This window comes from Catharus ustulatus, chromosome 1, assembly GCF_009819885.2.
Source record: "Catharus ustulatus isolate bCatUst1 chromosome 1, bCatUst1.pri.v2, whole genome shotgun sequence".
In the NCBI taxonomy this organism is placed as follows: domain Eukaryota; kingdom Metazoa; phylum Chordata; class Aves; order Passeriformes; family Turdidae; genus Catharus; species Catharus ustulatus.
The window spans coordinates 9,068,428-9,088,461 of record NC_046221.1 but is presented as its reverse complement, the minus strand read 5'-3'; the positions used below and the strand labels follow the sequence as shown (position 1 = coordinate 9,088,461).

Sequence of the window (20,034 nt, the reverse complement as noted above, 5' to 3'; positions counted from 1 at the left end):
ACATCTGTTTATTGCAGTAGCATCAGCAGCTCTCCCATGCCTCAGTTACTACTGACATTTATTTGCACACAAGGAATTTCGCATCAATCTATTTCATACATCAGTAGCTGAGTTTCCCATTATGGTGCTTGTTAAAATATTTACTAATTTTAGCAGGGAAAAAAAAGAAAAAAGAAAAAAATAGGGAAACCCAAAAGAAACTATGTCTTAAAAAAAATGTTGCTTACAGCCCCTCTGAGATGGAGAAGTGCTGCGATCACAGACTCCGAGATCATGTTGACAATAAGCTACTATTTTAAGCTACACAATTCAAGTTCTGACTATTTATATATGAGGCCCACTGAGCCAGGGCCTCCAGGAGACAGTGCCAGGGACCCTCTCTTCTCCTTTGTGGCAGCACCACACATGGAAGACCCTCAGGTCTGCAGCACCTTCTGCTGAGATGCATCAGACTCTCCCAGGAGAAAAGCTGCTGTCACAGCAAAACCACAAGTTGTACCTACCCTTCAAATCAACAGGAGATAAATGGGATGCTCTTCACACTGACTTTAAGGAGAGTGAGTCACAGAGCAAGGGGCAGGGTGTCACTGCAGATTAAGAGCTGGTTATGAGATAGAAGAGAAAGATTTGTCGTGAACTGCTGCTCCTCAGCGTGTGCAGAGATTAGTGGTACCCCATCGGCAAATTGTCTCTGTTAGGAAGAACTATGGAGGATTTAGAAAAAATTCCAGATGGATTTAAATACATTGAGGGATTAAGGAGTACAATGGTAGATGAAATTCAGCTGGAATGAGTGTAGCAGAATAATAGACATTAACAAAAATAATACTTTGGGGGGAGAAAAAGAAAAAGCAAAGGTATTCTTTAAACTCCTTATAGTCTGTGCTCTGAGGCTGTGGAAAATTTGATGATTTGCTGTATCTATTTACTTGAATCCTACTCTTCATATGGTGGCACATATTTTCAGACTTGAAAATTTAAAAGAAAGCATGCAAATCCTGAAAGCAGTGGCCCATTTCCCTACATTTCCAAAACACAAACTAGTCTAATATGTATCACTGAGGTCAAGAGTTCAGGAGGAGATATTTTTTTAAAGAGAGATTTTTAATAATTGTTAAGCAGATACATAATCACATTAACTAATTGTCTGTAGAATTATAACCATAATCTTATTTATTTTGAGAGGGAATACTCTTGCTTCAGGGTATAAGGCAAGAGGAATTCACTTCTGATATGTCTGTTCTTGGCCTAGGCTACAGTGCACATGTGGCATATGGAAAGTGCTTGGCTCCTGTTATTTTTAAACAAAAGGTTCATGTGTTTCATGAGGATCATGTCAGGACCAGTCCTGACTTCTGGAGTCAGAGTATGAATCAGACTGATTTTTTCATGTATAATATTCTCATTTATTTGGTCTCGTGTTCCTAGTACTCCTGGCATAGAATATCTGTGTTTTTCTACTTTTTGTCTGGGTTTTGGGCAAGTGCCTGAATAATGGCAATTTCATAGACACCCATTCACCACTTAAGTTTTCCCTCGGGGAATTGAGGAAATACTGTTTTTTGAATACTGCTACTGAATAAGTCTTTAAATGTCTTTTCATCTTTCTTTCTTGATTATTAGTGGAGTAAACACAACAGTGCCCAAGCCAAAAGAAGAAAAAAACCAAAAAAAGCCCCCAAACCAACTAATTTTTTTTTTTAAAGCGCTGTTTAATAGATGGATCTTTAAATGACCTTTAAATGGTCTTTAGAGAGGCAGATCTCAGCTGACCACTTCTCTTGCCCTTTTTCAGAATTTTTCCAGAATGATCTTGGACTTTATTTCTTAGTACTTACTTTTGGGCTATGCTGCATTTAGTGCTAGTTTTAAAAAATCAGTAGCACATCCAAGGTGGCCTAAAATAACCTCCAGTCTTGTGCTGGTGGCTGCTGCTAAAGTGGACTCAGGGTGTGGGGTTAGCATGTGTGTGCCATGCTTCCTTCACCATGGCTCTTCTCCCTCCTTGTTCCCAGTAGCAGGAACTGGAAATTGCTTTCCTGCTCTTTAACCTTTTATCTTGGCTGTTTTTAGCAGGCAAAGCAATCATGGCTGGTGTGCACAGCCCCTTGCCCATGGACAGGCAGTGCCCAGGTCCTGCCATTCCAGCTCCCCTGCTTCTCCTTGCCAAGCAGTGCACTGAGAGGGGAGAGAGGATGGGAAAGAAACCAAGCCTAACACTGGCCCATGAAGGTGGATGGCGAAAAATCCTGAACTCACCTGTTCCAACAGTCCCCCTCTGCTGGATTTAAAATTTTGTATTCATTAGATCAAGTAATAAGCAAATAGACAGTTCCTAGCACACCTGTAAGTCATTTTACAGGAGCTCTGAAATACCTCCACACTCCTCAGAGTCTTGTCACTCAGCCTCAGCCCTGTGACAGACATTCCTGTTCTTTTCCAGGCATGGAGGGAGGTGGCAGCTTGGCTGGAGCTGGCCAGGCTGCTCCTACCAGCTTCCCACCAGCAGGGATTTTGCCTGCACCAGTCAATGTCCATACTGCTGCCAAATGGTGTTAGCAGCCTCAACATTATTCATCCTAAAGACAGACTCCTTATTTGACTCTCTAATGCATTCCATATGGTATTCCAGACTCATATTTCTGAACTTTGATTTTTCCTTTTTTAGGTTTAGCTTTTTATCTTCAGTACTAACAAGACTATGCTGCATATTAAGAAAGTGATACTGTTATAGACTGTTGCTCAGTCACTGACAGGAAGGTGATTTGATGTCAATCAAAACTAAGATATTACTGAGAAATGACCAGGTGGAACATCCTTAAATAATTATTTTAAACTATGGCATTCATCTTTCTTAAAATTCAGTATTTAAAAAGACTAGAGTGAAAAAAATGATTCTCAGTTCTCAGATCAGTACTAAAAAAAAATCTTCAGTGTAAAAGAAATTCATATTTGTGTCCACTAAGAGAATGACTGTTAAAAAAAATCTTAAATATAAACACTCAGAATAAATATAGTGGTAGGCAGGACCAACAAAATGATGGTTTTCAGATCAAAACTCAGATTAGATCCTACAGTAAAGTACCACCACAAGAAGCCAGGGATCTTTGGTGAACCTATCCAGGCAGCTCTTCTGGCAGACTTTTCTTTTTTTTTCCTAACATGTACATCTGTGGGATGAAACACCAAATGAGAAAGACTCTTATAGTTCTACCCCAACACTCTGGCCTGCAGGGCATAATCTGTGTGTAGCTCCCATTGTTTAATAAAAGTTGATTACTGAAATTAAATTCTTCAACAGATTTCATCCGTTCAGCTTCTGTTTTTAAGAGCTTTGGATATGTGTCTCATTACCCATGTGTTTAATATCTTTTCCCTTTAAGGCACATTTCTAGGTGTAAAGCTGAAATGTGGTTATTTCAGAATTTAGAGTGAAAGCCAGCCTGCCTCATTTAGGTACCAAACTGCTGGATGCTGCACATATTCCCCTAGGATGTCATCCACTTCATTTCACATCATTGAGCTTCTTGAGAGACAGGTGAAGACATACCCACACAGGGAGGTTAGACACCTCCTTTCCTCCTCTGATTAGAAGGGACCTTTGAAGACTCCAGAAAGACAGCTCAGACTGCAAAATATCTCCCTGTTTCACTGAGACATGCCAAACAAGATGTTCAGGGAGCCAGCATGTCTAGTGCTGCTCTGCTGTCAGGCACTGTGCCTAGGATCTCCTGTCTGTCCTCTGCTTATTACTGTGGGCCTTGGAAAGTGAAGCAGGAGATGGAAGAGACCTTACTGAAGTTGGTCAGGGCAGTTTTAACTCCCACATGCTGCAAGAATGCTCTCTTTACCAGAAATGGAAGATAACACTGTCCATCATCCTCTTGATGGCCTGGTGGTTCATCTTCAGGCCTAAAAGCAACAGGGAAAGATAAATAATGCACAGTAGAGAACCTTGCTCTTAACTTGCAGCACTCAGGAGCAGGGAAGGCTGCTGGACCAAACTTAGTTTTTTTGAGCATGTGTTCATTGAAAGTGGTTTTAAAGTCAACATAAGTCTGAATAAAAGGCCTCCTTCCCAAAAGTCCTGGATGCTGAAGCTCTGCTTCATTCTATGATTTAGATGTGTATTAAATAATATTCAAGCTGAGATCAAGTGTAGCTAAATTTTTGAACATTCTCCAGGGAGATAAACAGAGTGGCCATGCCCTGTGCTCGAGTTTGGACAGCAAGAGAGGCTGGGTGTTAGTGGCATTTACCTGCCCAGAAAATACACTTAGTGATATGCTGGGAGGATGCTGTAGTTAAGCATCCAGGCAACTTTCAGTCTGCAGAGAAATTCTTTGTAATTTTATTGTAGTGCTCATCACTCTTGAAAATAGGCAAACTGACCATCATTGCCTGTGTTCTGATCTAAACAAATTTTAGGTGGATTGAACCCTACCTTACTTGAGATTTTACTGGGGATTAGACTGACATTTAGGTTTAAAGAGTGCAATTCCCAATGTCAGGCCCATTTCTGTACTGTATATTATTCTTCATTTTTGCAGAAAATGATTCAATTGAATTAATCTGACAGGGCTGACTGGATGTCCATTATAGAGCTGCATTACAATTGCTAAACAGTGTATTGGAGGGGCACTAGGTACAGTCTGGTAAAGACAATACATAATTTGAATGATGGCACTAAGGGAGCATTTCAGAGTTCAGTGAGTGGGTTTCCAAAGGCACTTGGCAATTGGGAGGAGGAAAAGCAAGTGAGAGCAACTTCTTGTGAGACTGACATTACCTCAGCATAACACTGAACTGCATGTTGTTCTCCTTGGGCTGAGAGCAGCCTTGGCAAACTGCAGCAATCAAGCCATCTGTATAATTGCATCAGATTTCTTGCTACCAAAACGGTTCAATTTATGCAATTGTTTTGACAGGCATGTTGGGAAATACAGAACATATAGTTTTCATCATTGTTTACTTCTGTTTTCCCTCTTGTTCCCTTTGACATTGCCCACTGGCTCAGATTAGAGTTTGAGCTCCATTTAGCTCAGCATGCAGAGCTGGCCATGCTGCCAGTGTTTCTCCCCACAGAACTCCTCCTGTGCCTTCATTTACATGTTTCCTTTTTGTTCTTTAACCAGAAGGGGAAACTTTGAGCCTTGCATACATAAATCATTAGGTCCAGGTCAAAAATAGGCCATTATTCAAAATGTTTGTTCTCACTCATCAGATTTGTAGTTAATCTTGGGAATTTCTTGAAAACGTGGAATCCATTTGTAACGTTGTTCAGAGGATTGGAGCATGAAGCTGAACTGGTCTTGAGATCAGTCCAATATTCAGCCCTGCTCTTCTGTTGAAGTGGTCTAACTGTCCATTCATGAAGCAAGTCTGGTCCAGAAGACTCTGGTCTCCAACTCTATTTGCCCACAGCAGCCCTTTAGCAAGACTTCCAGCTCACCAGTGAAGCAGAAGTTAACTTCACTGGGCTCAGGGTCCTCCAAATATGCTCTAAAATCAGCAAGATGTGCTCTAAAACCAGTCAGAGCCCCTGTGCTAAGAAAGTTTGGAACAAAATTTTTGATAGGGGTATAAGCAATGTTTTTAAATTAATTTTCAGGTTGCATAGTATTTGCTGCTACATCTCCTCCATGTTTGGTAAGGAGTGGTATATAGATCCAGTAGTGTTGGTGTTTCTATTCTTAGACACAGAATGGATGCAAGTCAAATAATAACATTATTATCTTTTCTGTAACAATGCCAGGTACCTGACAATGCCTTCATTTTATGGGCAGTGGAATTGCAGGTCAGGAAGATGTCTTGGCTGGGGGTAACTTGATAGACCTCTCCCAGATGAAGATATATTCTGTTCCTCATTAATTATTTGTTTAGCTACAACTATTCTCTTATTTATTTATAAAACCACTGAAAACAGTGGGATTGTATAGACAGATTTAAAAAAAATGGCTAGCATTACTATACATTTTGTAGCAGGAACTAAGGAGAAAGTCACTTAATGGGATTGTTCTAAGTTGTGCCAACTTCCTCAGAGCAGATTTTAAAAATTACTTCTCATCACTGCATTTTTCTTGTAAATTGAAAAGTTAAATCTTAATAGTCAATAGCAGGGGAAGATTATCATTCAGTGTTCTATTATTTAAATTACCTCTGTAAGTGGATTGTTCCTTAAAATATTTCTGTTTTCAGCTTCCTCACTGGGAGGGACCTAGACAGTGGAAGATCCAAAATCTTATTTTCACCAGACAATCTAATTTTCTTGCATTCAATGTCCAGTACACTTTGTGGAAACACTTTGATAGTTACATAAAGTTGGGCTTCCAAATCCACTCCTAAGCATTTAAATGGATTGCACTAATTTTCAGAAGTGCTCAGCAGCTCACATTAAAGTTAAGAGATATTTATTCCTGTGCTTTCATTTCAGATTCATCTCTAAACAAAAGTTTTATAGCATAGATCTTGCCTTCTGTAATTTGTTTGGGTTTTTTGTTGAGGGTTTTTGTTTGTTTATTTGGGTTTGGGTTTTTTTTTTGTGTGTGTGTGTGTTAGACAAAACTCATAAACTTATAGGGAGATGATTGACTCAGGATTATTTTAGGTTAGCCAAGTAGATCTGAATTGGATGATTTATTTTTGGCATGATTAACTGGATACAGAAGTTTTCATGGCTATGTCATGATGTGAAATCATGACGTCAGAGTCTTGAACTGAGCTGGGGAGTCATTTCATCTGAAGGGATAATGCAGTACTACCATATAATACTGGCTAAATTTAGCAGAGATATAAGCCATATTCTCTAAGAGGTATAATATTACAAGAGCCATGCGCTGAAAATTAAGATAAAACAAAAGCAGATGACACTCTGAAAAACTTTATATCTATCAATCTATCTTTACAAAACCCAAAGGAAATATTTATATTTCATTCCCCACTTATTTATTCATAGTCATTAGTGTGTCAAAGTATATTCTACCAATAATATGAGATAGAGATTGGCATCTGAGTGAGAAACAGAGTTCTGATACTGGTTCAGTAGAGTCTGGATCTGTGAACTAAAAACATAACAGTTAGGGTAGCACTCACAGATAGAGATGATATTTGAAAATAAAGCAATGGAAGGAAGTACATGATACATGAATTTTATATACTTTCTGACTCTCTTTTCATCTTCTAAGAGAACTGGAGATGGAAACCTAAAAAGGACCTCAAAAGAATTATTTTAAACAGTGACATGTATCACATTTACTTTTAGCTGATATTATTACAGTTACCTTGAAAGAAGGGGCAAAAGAGAAATCTACAGCAAATGGAATGACAGCAAAGGCAGGAAATCTGAAGTAAGAACTGTGTCTAGATCTCAGCTGACAACATCTGCAAAAAGATGCTCTGCCATCCACCAGCTAATTCTTCTTAAGTCCAAAATCTATACCAAAGGTGATCAGAAACCTTCAAGGCAATAAAAAAAAAAAAAAAAGTAGTGGTAAAATCAAATCATAGAATCATAGAATATTCTGAGTGGTAAGGGACCCATGAGGATCACTGAAGTCCAATTCCTGCTCCTGCACATGACACCCCAAAAATCACACCATGTGCCCAAGACTAATGTCCAAACACTTCTTGACTCTGCTGAGAGTGCTGTGCCCTGGGGAGCCTGTTCCAGTGGCCATCAAGCAGGGTGTTAAAGGCACTGCAGAAACCATTCGTTTTCTTGGACATGGAAAGGCATACCAGCCTCAAGAGAACTTGGAAAACATAAATAGCATCCATGAGAAGTCCTTTTTCTGCTCTTTTTTTTTCCCAGCTCATGCTTTGTATCTCAGAGGCCTGTGTAAATTGTGATTTCTCTTTTAAGGATTCACCATTATTGGTGTACTGAAATGTCTTATCACAGACTCCTGGAAGAAAATTCCTATGAGTTGGACCTGGGGCCACAGCCCAGGGACTCACTCTCTGCTGTAGTGCTTGGAGTGCCAGCAAGGCCCAGCACCAAAGGAGTTCCCAGTTCCCTCACTGGGAACTGCATTGACCATCTTGATAGTTCAGATGAAGCTGTGTGAACCCCACCCACAGTTTTTCTCCAAGTTTTTGGCCTTGAACAAATAGTTCAGTTGTCAGCATTGTCTAAAGAGTCTTCTTTCTATTGTTATAACTTCAGTCTGGAGCATCTCACTATTTGTTCCTTATCTCAACACTTATTTTTTATTTTTCTTTCTTGTCTAGCACTTGAATTAATTTCATAGTTGTTGAACCCTCACAATCAATAGACAAAACATATTTCTAAGAAAAACCTCACTCCCTAATACAACAGCTGAATTGAGCAGGCTGAAAACTAAGCACAGTATGCTAAATTCACAAATATCATGTGTTCTACAAGTATTGAGTGCTTGCACCAGGATGAGTGGGAGGGCCATGGGCAGGAGGTGATGTTTAAAACATTGTCCTTGTGAAAGCCTGAAATCAGGTGGGTGATGTGGGTGAATGGTGCTGTTCAAGGTCAGTCAGTTTGGTTAGCACTGTGCTGGTGGAAATGGTGTGATTCTCTCCATGTAAACAAAGTTAAAGGCAATCACCGTACAAACCATGCAACAATGAGCAAAATTAAACACTAAACAAAAGCAAAGCATTAATTGAGTGTGAAAAATCATGGCCTGACACTTTTAGAGAAAGGTTTTGAATATTCTGTCCTACAACACAGCTGTCATACAACTGTAATAAACAGTACTAGACTGTACCAGTGTTGGGAAGTTGGAAAAATTGCATTGAAAAATATAATGATTGTAATCATTCTTAATGGGAATCCTCAAATATGACTGTGGGATCAGTTAATAGTATTGGTACCATAGAATACTCATCCTGCTTTCCTGTGCTATTATGAATGATAATTTCCTAGCCTATGAGTTTGTGAACCTTTGTGTTTGAGTTTGATATTGCATGAGAGTTACTAAGACTGCTCTTGGATGCTCAGGCTTGCAAAACAATGGCCTTCCTGCAGCATTTTCTCACCCATTTCCCCTCCAGCAGTATTGCTGGTTTGTAGCATTCAAATGCTCTGATTACACCCCCCATTTACTGCTGCTGCATTGGCTTGGTGCAGCGTATCTTGTTTTTGAATGCTTTTTCAGGGGAGTAGGGAGGGGTAAGCCAGGAGTAGGAGGCTGAGCTTTGCAAGTGAGGCTCCCTTGGTTAAAAAGCAGCACCAATGTACACAGCAGCCTTTGCCTGAATCAGACTTGCTATTACAGTAAAAGCCCACTTGCTGACACCAGTCATTTCTGTAAAATTTAAGCCAACTTCTTTGGGAGAAAAGATTTAATTAACACATAAACCCCAGAGTAACTATGACAATCATGTTTCTATCCAGTGTCAGTCCTTGAAATATAACAGTTTTATGCATAATCTATAGTACATTTTTTTCCTTACACAATCAATCAGATTCTTTTGTTACTTTCACACAAGAACATTTCTGTCTTAGACATCTAGAAAAAGTCTATATTTATCTGGTGCCTTGAGGGGCTACCTCTGGTTGTGACAGGAGGTCTCTTGAGCATTTTGGGCTAGTAGCATGTAGGGAGGCTGAGAAATTCCATCCTAACCAAGATCCACATGAGATATTCCATTATTTAAATAGAGGTGCCCTTAGGGCAGTGCATGCAGAAACCAGTGAAAAAAAAACCCAAAAAGAACCCCCCAAAAACAAAAAACCCCAAACCAACAAAACAAAACAACCCAAACAAGCAAACAAAAAAAAAAAAAACCACAACCAAAAACCCACCAACTAAACAAACAAAAAAACCCCAAAAAGCAACAACAAAAAAAATTTAAAAAACCAAAAAAACAAAAACCCAAACCCTCAGTATTCATTGCAGACAATAAATAAAATAGTGGCAATGAATTACCATGATGTAACATTAGATTTAAAAACTTCAACTCTGAGGTAGAAATAGTGACCATCGAAAAAAGCTTTGAAAAAAATCTTTTTCTTTTAGTTCAGTTGAAAAGATTGTGTCTAATACTACATACTTTTTTTTGACACTTTCTTCTCCTACTTATTATAAATCCTTGAAGGAAAAATACAGAACCATTTTTTCCTGTGAGTTAATAATCTTAGCAAAGTTGTTTCTGCTTTACCATGGCATATGTTAGATAAGCTTGTAAGGTGTAATTTTATGGTCTTTGGGGCTTTAACAATGTTGAGAATAAATCTGTGACCATAATTTAGACAGAGAATGTTGGCTCTGTTATTTTCACTGGACACTTATATAACTTCTGCATCTTTTTATTTTCTTAATACTTTTGTGTTTGGTTCCACAGTACTGAACAACAACTAAGCAAGGTATGATCTGTATATTAGGAATGGAATGTTCTTAATACACATTTAGAGTTGCAGCAACTCTAATAACCTGAAATTTTTGCAAATATAAATTTTGCATCTAGATAAGTGCTTTTTAAAATGATAGCAGTCATCTTGTGTTAGGCTTGATTGCAACCTGTTTTCTAAATTAAAAAATGTAAATGTGGCATTGACAAAGGTTAAAAAGATTTAAAGGGGGCTCTGTCAGCAGTGTATGCACACACCAAGCTAAATCCTATGTATCTAATCAGTGTCCTCTGGACTGTGTGTCTTGCTCCATTGTTTACTTTCAAATCCATAATAATTTTGTATCCTTTCACTGGGCAAAGATTCATTTTAAAATCTAATGAATTTAAAAATATGCTTTTCACTTGTCCATTTGATACCGAGCCTGCAATTTGACTTTCATTGTTTGTTTCCCTCCTTGTCTCGTCAATCCTTTTCTTTCTTTCTGTCCTTTTACTTTATTACATTTTTTATTGAGGACTGAGATGAACTGGTTGCTGCATCATGGGCCCATTACACTTCCTAACAATTCCATTTGCACCTTATTGTTTGTCTTATTGCTGGAAAATTCAGGTGATTCATCATGCCTGAAGAAGCACCTGATCCCAATTCCCTTGATATCACGATCACTATGTGACAGGAATACAGTTAGTGGTGGCTTTCAGACTCAAAGAGGCCAAGGTGATAACTCTTTTGGGACCTTTAGCCTCTCAAGTATTGATGAGTTCCATTTTTTAATGCTCTGTTTTCTTGCTCCCTTTCAACAGCCCCCTGAGTGTGGAAAAGGGCTTGGAGTTAATAAAGGAAGTGGCAGATCTCCTGAAGCTGCAGATGAGTGTCTTCGATGATGTCAAGTATGTACATGGGATTTTCTCCTTTTTTTCTTCTATTGGATGTCTCATTATTTTTGAATAGTTTGTCTTACAAGGAAATATCTGCTCTTTACTGTCAAAATTAAGGAGAGTAGGCAAGAGACAAAAAAGAATATTGATGATCTTTGCAACATTCCCTACATACAGGAATAAAATATTTTGAGAAAATTACAAAAAATGAAATTTTTTCCTGCTTCCATAGAGAAAAATAATCTGTTCCAAATCCTATATAAATATTACTAACTTTATTTCAGTTTCTCAGTAAGGAAAGTCTTCTGAATGGTCATTATACCCATCATTGCCAGGGGGAAAAAAGAGATGAGAGATGGATAAAAACTTGAGTGTCTGGCTTTGAGTCTGGCACATGGCACACGAGGTCATGCTTTTTGGTCAGCTGCTTATTTAACAAGTCACAGGGAGTTCAGCTATGCTGAGCACTGGTTTTGCTCCTATGATTCATACTGATGAATGCTCTGCATGTTAATCTCATGAACTAGGAGGTTATGATCTGCCATGTCTAGTAAAGAGTTTTAGATTGAGGATTTTCTGAAGGCATTTTGGAAGAAATATGTACTTCACAAAACTTCATCCTCTCTATATAAAATAGTAGTCTGATGTAAATGTAATTGAAAAGAAGGGTCAGCTGTGGGAGTGTTTTCAGAAGAGAAGTCACATCTTGATGCCTGGGTAGCATCCAGCTCCTGCCTGTGCCTCAGGAGCTTTGGGACTACTTGCCTTGGCCCATGAGTTGGGTCGCTGAAGTGCAGTATTTTTCTCAGCCTCACCTGTGCTGCCATCAGCTACTGTTTGATCTTCATTTACAGAACAGAATTCATTGTTTAATACTCTGTTTGAAATTATAGTCTGCTGATGTTTCATCCATCTGTAGTGGAAGTGTTTATTCTTGATTGTAAAAAAATCAAAAATTGTATCCCCTCTATTACTGTATTTATATGGAGAGATGGATTCCTGATGAGAAGATGTTTTCAGAAATCTGGAAAATACCAGACATATTTGCTTTAGTTATTGAGAAGGAAAATATTCCCATATTTTGTTTGTTTTGTCTTTTAGTTGTATTTAATGAAAAACATTTTTTTATGAATACCAACTTTTTAAATTGAAAAAAAAAAAGATATTCTATTATCTTTCATGTAAAGACAATTTGTACCCTTGACTTTGAACACTAGCAGTTAAAGTCTACTGCACATTTAAAGGAGAAATCTCATGGAACACTTTCTCAGCTGGAATCAGTGGGTTCAGCTTCATTAACATTTACAGTACAAGAGCACTTTCACCTACCTTTCTAATTGTTAGTATGAAGCCTTTTGGTTATTTTTTATCATTTGATAAATCACAACACATTGCAGTTGATAGGCAGTAGATTCGTTCTCTAATGAAAAATATCCTTCCAGTGCTAGAGCCAGCTGTGATGGACCTTTCTTTTAATGTGCAGAATTAGCTGCTTATTTTGCATCTATTAATATGCAGTAAAGTGACTGTACTGAAAATATTTGTATGCTCAGTACCTTAAAAGTGTGGTATGAATCACAGGAAGTCCAAGCAGGACTGAGCATTCTTTCTATTCATACAATGTTTTTATCAGTCTTTGCCTTTTTAAAAATCTATAAATCTATGAAGGGTTATCCTAAATCTCAAATCAGTGAAGAATTAATCCATAGTAAATTTTCTTTATCAAGAGAATGAGATGCTTTGGCTCAGGTTAAACCCATTAATTACTAAAGGAAGGTGGAGCTGACCAGTAGATAAAGCAGTAGTAGAAAGTTTAGACAAAGGCCTTGCCAAAAAAAGAGTTAACACTGGATTTGTTGTTTGTTATTTTCTTGCCATTACTCCACTATCAGTGGAAAATAATACCAATTTGAATACTCTGGTTAGATTCTCAGTGGCCTCATGGAGAGGGGTTTCAGGGAAAACCTGATGTCATGGCATAGTCATCACTGACATATCAGGAAATGTTTCTCAGGAAATATGCTCCTTACTTGGGCTAAGGCATCATGAGTGATTTATTTTATTTCACTGGCAGCTAAAAGTATCCTTTCTCTTAAAGATTTTTTTTTTTTTTTGTAAAAATGGAGAAGGTATGTAGAAAAAACTATCAGTCAGCCTTGAGAAAGTAGACTTATAAAAGGAGTGAGAATTTATCATACTGACCTGAGTCTTTGCTTGGTCTAAAATTCTGAATTCTTTCTTTTCCCTCCAAGAATTCCCAATGGTTAGAAAGTAATAGTACATACTTGGCCATTTTAGATCATTGCAAAGATTTCTGAGTAATGTCATGTTAATGAGAATCACGTGGTTAATTTGGGAGTATGGACAGTCATCACATCAAATAGGAATAGTGCAAGAGCTGAGGAGAGAGGGTGAGTTCTTTTAAAGTTTTTAAATTCTCTGAGTTTATTGTCCTTTTCTCTGAAAAAAACTCAATGAAAATTAAAAGTAATTGCTTCACTAATAAATTACTGCCTTCAGTTAGTTTTGTCTGCAAATATCTTTAACTCTTCCATATATTTTTAGTTTCTCCTGTGCTTTGGAGTTAGGTAAGTGGACTATTGTTTTTGCCATGGATAGGAATCAAACACCCAGCTCTTGTGTTAGCTCTTGATTAGCTGGTGTTTGGCATTAATCAGCTTATTTTATCTTCTTTTTCACAGTCCTCCCAACTTAGGGACAGTCTTCAGTTCAAAGGATATCCCCAGGTTTGGCTTCCTGAGCGTTCAGTCCATCTCCACAGACTATTTGTTGTAAACTTTGCATTGATATAAACTTTGCTTGCTCTGTGAAGCAGATAGGTGGGAATAGATTTAGGGAATTCAGAACAAGAAATATTTCAACGTTGGAAAAAAGATCCAACATGTTAGTTGTCACTTTTGGATACAGCCTGAATCTTTATGGAAGTAATAGTTATGCTTAATATGTTTTGTTAATGGTTATGTAGCTGTCAAATAAATTCCATTATTTCTTATTACATCATTAGAGACCATTAAAAGGATATTAGCATGCTGATGTAATTATGCAAGCAGACGTAAAATTACTATAGTTATGATTTTATAATCTAATTATGGGTGTCCAATGCCCCTGGTGATTGATTGTTGGACTGGTATCAGGGATTGAAGTCAGATTGGTACTAATATTTAGGAGGGTTTGTATCTATTTTCTTTAAAAACATATGACTTTGCAATCTGCAACACTGTCCTTCTTCATGTAATTTGAGTTATTCATAACACAAGACACTATCAAGAGACATCCAAATATAATAAAAATACCAAAATCTCTAAGCTCAGCTTTGAAAGTAGTGGAAAGGACACAGAATTATTAGTCAAAGTCAAATGACTTAACTGGTTTCTGATGAGAATACAAATAAATTTTGAATTTGTTTTTAATGTTCTCATATGTGGGATATTTACTGCCAACATTGTAAAGGGGAAGTTTCAGCTCTGACCTTGGGTGAATACCTTTGAATGGAAAGAAAACAGATTATTCTGATTTCACAGTATTTCAGGCTTTATATCCCCATTCTCAGCCTCCAGCTAAGAGTGAGATTTTCAGCAGAATATTACATTCTCTCTAGACTGATATGATTTTCCCAATTGCCATTGAAGATCTTTTGCTCTAGGTGTCTCTTTTTTCCCCATTTTGTTCTGCTTTAGCTTCCTTCACTCATTTATCTTAATGGCAGTTTCTTCATTTTTGCCTTCTAATACACCAAAACTCAGTACTCAAAGTTCTGAACTTTCAGGTGATGTGCTGATTTGACCAGCATTTCCATTTTCTTATATAATTTTTCAGCAGAAAACTTCTAGCAGAGCACTCTATATTCATTCCATAAAATTACATTAATCTCAATCTGCTGCTGTTGTTTTGAAGTGTAACAATTCACTGTATAATCTCTATATATAATGTTGAGAGTGAACAGGACACTTAGGCTAAATTTGAAATGCTAATATAAATAGATTTTTTTAAGTTGAAAAGGCTGATTCTTATTATCTAATATAACATCCTGGATTGAAAAGCCATTTCATTTAACCAGTATTCTCCTATCATGAATTGATGCATCTATATTTTGCATCCAAAGCTAAGTTAAAAGACCAAATCCCTCATCTTTCAGTCTAAATTTCCAACACACAGGATTCAGGCTGGTTGTTCAGCTTTCCCACCACAGAGCTCCCCCCCCACACTGGGACTACAGGTGAATTCAGTTTTTACTTAAATAGTTTATTATATAAAAAATTCAGTTTAACTGAAGGTATACAAGGAAACCATATGAAGAGTTCAGCTGAAAAATACCTTTCAAATTTTGTAGCAGACACAGCAATGTGATTTGACATTTGGATAAGAAAATACTATAAATTCAAAGTAATAACTAGTTTCAAAATTTAACGAAGCTTGACTTATAAGGAAAATGCTTTTATTTAGGTGATGAGAATAAAGAAAAAATTGACTTTGGACAGAACTCAAGCCATTTTTTGTTTTGTTTTGTTCAGATGACCAGTCTTTTGAATAAAACTAATTATGATAGACTTCTGAAATATTGAATCACATCTATATATTTTTCTACAGCCAACTGTTTTATTTCATGAGCAGAAAAGAAATTCTCAGTTAACGAGTAGCTCTTCAATGTTTCATTTTATTTTCATTGTTCAATGTGTGACTTCAGGTTTTATTTATTGCACCTTATTCAAATTCTGCTTTGAGGTCAGAAACCCCATTTCCTTCTGTTTTGGTTTGGATTTCTTTTTCTTATAGTGCTCTTCACTACACTATCAAAATGCTCAGCAAACATGAATTGATATATCTAAGTCATGTGAGATATGAGGTTTTATTAGGACCATCCAGAGCTGGAGTTATGCATGAAAAGATTAGTGTCAAAGCATTTACCACTACGAGGTGTGCAGTGTGATGTGTCACTGCTCAGCTTACTCAGCCTCTTCTGAAATGAACTTACCCTGGCTGAGATGGGCATGGCATTGGCTTCAATCTGCTGAGCATTCAATGACCTGAGCATTCAGCAGTCCCAGAAGTCAGTTCTCTGTTCAGACAATGGTATTTGGCCTTTAACATAAATACACAGATAAATAAATAATAAACAAACTAACAGACAAATTCCTGAAATTATTTTTCCTCAAATGAACTAGGTCTGAAGTAGATGATTCCAGCAGAATTTAAAGTAACAGTAGGACCTTTAAATCATTGTTATTCCATACTTCATTTGCAACATACTTCCTGAAGTCTGATAAAATTGAAATTAAGGCCTCTGAAAATATTAGTCTTCTCTACTACTTGACCACCATTCATCTTTGGATTTCAAGGATCCTACTGAAAAAACACTTTTAAAAGAAAGGCTGCACTTCTGTATTTGAAGTAAGATTGATTTTTCCTGTTATACAATAGCACGTCCAGAATGTTAATCATGTTTTTTAAATAGTTTTGTGTAAACAGTGATTTTAACAAAAGCTTGAATTTAGAAGGCTTATCATGAGGACAGTTACAAGCACATTCTTTTCATACTTCAAATCTCTTGTTTTCAAGTACTGGGGTTAGAAACATTTTGCACTTCCTTTTCAAAGAACAACCAAACACTGCTATAATTATCCTGCTCTTAGAAAGAGCTGGAATGGTTGGGCTGGAATAAATACAATTTGAAAAGTCAGCCAACCATCCCAGTGAAAAGAAAGTGAACTGAGGAAAGCATCTGAAAATCAAACCAAGTGGTAAAAGTTTGGAGAAGCTTAAAACACTTTCAAATTGGAAGTGTTGGGCAGGCAGAGTGGTGAGTGGAGCTCCCAGCCTCACCTATTATAAACATACATTGGCTGTAATGTCCTAATCAGGCACTATAGGTTCTGCTCAATGTTTGTCATGTTACTTTTGTAACACCTGGAAAATTCAATCAACCAGTTAATCATATTCAGTCATCCAGAACCTAAACACTGGAACAATACTTGGTATTTTCACTCCATTGTGCTGATGGGTTATGACGTGGTGTATGTATGCTTTAAATGTGAACAACTCAGGAGATTATTGAGAGGCAGGATAGTGTGAGGGAGGATTATTTAACCACTGAGCAGTGGCAGGACAGGTAGCACAGGGTCTTGTTAGGTTTGCATTTGAAAAGTTCCCTCCACTGTGCAGATTCTTCATGATTCCATTCTCTTTGATTTGGTGTGATTCATCTTTTCTTGTGTTGTATGTTGAACGTCTGTGGATTAATATTCTTGCAAAGGTTTTTTTCAAGATTGGCAGATTCTGGATTCTGCTGTCTATGTCATTTAGATTTACTGAGAGGAATGTTCTATAACTCATCCTACTCTCCTTAAGATGCTGTAATATTAACTAGAAATAGAATTTTTTTTTTTTATTTCTATTCCATTTATTGCCCAGAAATTAAGCAAGATTTGTATTTCAGTTTGAACTGTACCACACTTAGTCTCAATAAAAAGATAGACTTTTCAAGAAAGTTGAGCACTATTTGTCATCTACTCTGATGTTAAATTGCAAACAAATAACTATAGTTATTTGACATAATCTTGTTTAAAGTCTTATAAAAGCATAACTCAGAAATAATGGAACCCCTTTTATACAAGCTTGACTTCTCCCACAGATTTAATGAGTCTGGGAAACAAATTATGTGAAAAATGTATTGCTGTAACTCATTGCATGCAGGCATTTATAAGAAATTACATTGTGTTTTCTGGTACATACCGTCTTATTTGACAACTAATTTATAATATAAAGATTCATCACTTTTTAGAGAAACAATGATAAGGGAAAAAAAAAGAGGTGAAAATTTAAACTATGCATTCCCTTGCTTTGAAATGAGTGTTTCTACAACCTTAGCATTACATTAGTCTTGTGGCTTCTCCCCCTGAGGTACAATATATTTTGTGTTCTTTTCTTAAATGAATGTGCATATAACCAAGATAATTTTGCCTTCTCCACTGTAACTTTCCTGCTAGAAAAATATAAAAATCATTAAAATTACAGGAAGTATTTTGACCTGCAGCATTTTATGAATTCCGGGTTACGAAAGAGAGACCATAAAAATCTAAGGAGATTCTTATAAATAATATGTATGGTGCTTGGCTTTCCATTACAACATTTCATCTCATTAAAACAGGGGATTTGCACCTTCGTAATCAAAAGCAGAATGAATCCACTATTACTGATATATCTCCATGAACTCCTAGGTCTCTGCTCAAGAGAAGGTTTTTACAGATATATAAACTTCTGAAGTCTATCTTTTTTTAACTTCATATTTCTCTACTACTCACCTCTCTGTGTGGCTGAGAATGCCATCATATTCCTTTTTTAATAAAATCAAGGTTCATAACATTATAGAGTAGGTAGGATATACTCCTTTCTTTCAAGTAAGTCATTTAGTTTGTGCCATTGCATTTAATTTGTATAACACTTCACATATTATTAACAGGCAATAATTTCCATTCTACAGATGAGTAGATTGAAACCCAAGGCAGTTTGCTTCATTTTCCCTAAAATGGTGCAGGAACTTGATGACAGATATGAGAACAGAAACAGAGAACTGTGATTCTCACTCTTGAAGTAAAGCTTCATCCACAAATAGAATTACTAATATTAGAAATGAAAAATGGTATTCATGTAGGGATTTGTTTAAAAGAATAACTTCTTAGAAAAAATATAAAAAATATGTCTATGTCAGTCTTGATCCTCCTGCCCTTGGCTACCTGATTCTCCTAGAAGTACAAACACACATTTTTTTCTCTCATTTTGTGACCTGGAAGGTTGGATTTCATGAGTATTACAGATGTGCTGACCCAGCTGAAAAAAATAAAGAATTATTTTGCATTTTTGTTACAGCCTAACCAGTAATTACTGCATAAACATGTCAATAAGTTGAATTATAACCTACCTGTGGAAGGTTTTGTATTCCTTAAGAGCCATAAAGACAGAGCAAATATACATCTGTAGGTGCAACTGAAAAAGCCCAATAAATTCCACTTGCAGTGCCTCCCTTGCCAAGGAAATATCTCTCACTCACAGCTGGCAGGGGTGCCTCCAGAACAAATCTCATTGGTGTTCTCAGAGCTAAAGGAGAAGCCAACAGGTCTTTATGAGGACAAGCAGGAGAGCTCTGCTTGCAGCACTCAGAATTCGGCAGCCTTTTGAAATTAAACTGTACAAAGTTTGGGGTTCTTTGTCTTTGGTTGTGCTGCCTAATACTGATGCAAGGGAGTTGTGTCCTACATGGAACTCATCAAAGCTCTGAGCATTCTGAACTTGTACCTCTGCAACAACCCTAACAGGTGAGTCGTGCTCCTCATAAAGGATTAAAAGTCACTTGTGCAAGAGGAGCAAAAGGTGACTGTCACTCCAGCAGACAAATTTTCTCCGTGCTTTCAGCCAGTGCCATTAACAGCACAGGTGTGCAGAGGGTGAGGAGGACTGAAGCTAGGAAAATGCATTGAAAGCTTACTGGGTGAAAATTAAAAATGTCTGCTGTTTGTGGATATAAAGGTATAAAGAAGGAAAATGGAAATATAAATAGAATGCTTTTTTCCCCCTTCTTCTTTTTCATGACATAAATTTTTTCTTTAGCTTAATCCTTGGGGAGTGGAAGAAAAATCACTGTACATTTAAGAAGCTTTTTGAGACCATTTTCCCACCCTCGCTGGGTCCAAACACTTTTTTTTTTTACCGTAAGAAATTATAGCATTTGTATGGTTTGTTCTTTTAAACGCTGTAATTAAGAACCTTATTTGCATGGCAGGCAAAGCTGGCAACTTTCATGTACTCAGTGTG

The 20,034-nt window shown here is 37.1% G+C and overlaps 1 protein-coding gene across 1 annotated transcript in view; it reads left to right on the top strand.

Moving 5' to 3' along the window:
- The window catches only part of PTPRN2 (protein tyrosine phosphatase receptor type N2), a 625,844-nt gene that overhangs the window by 253,059 nt on the left and 352,751 nt on the right, over positions 1 to 20,034 (top strand). Inside the window, exon 10 of the mRNA XM_033074413.2 lies at positions 11,134 to 11,220. Within this exon, the coding sequence (XP_032930304.1) occupies positions 11,134 to 11,220 (87 nt within the window). The remainder of the gene's footprint in view (positions 1 to 11,133; positions 11,221 to 20,034) is intronic.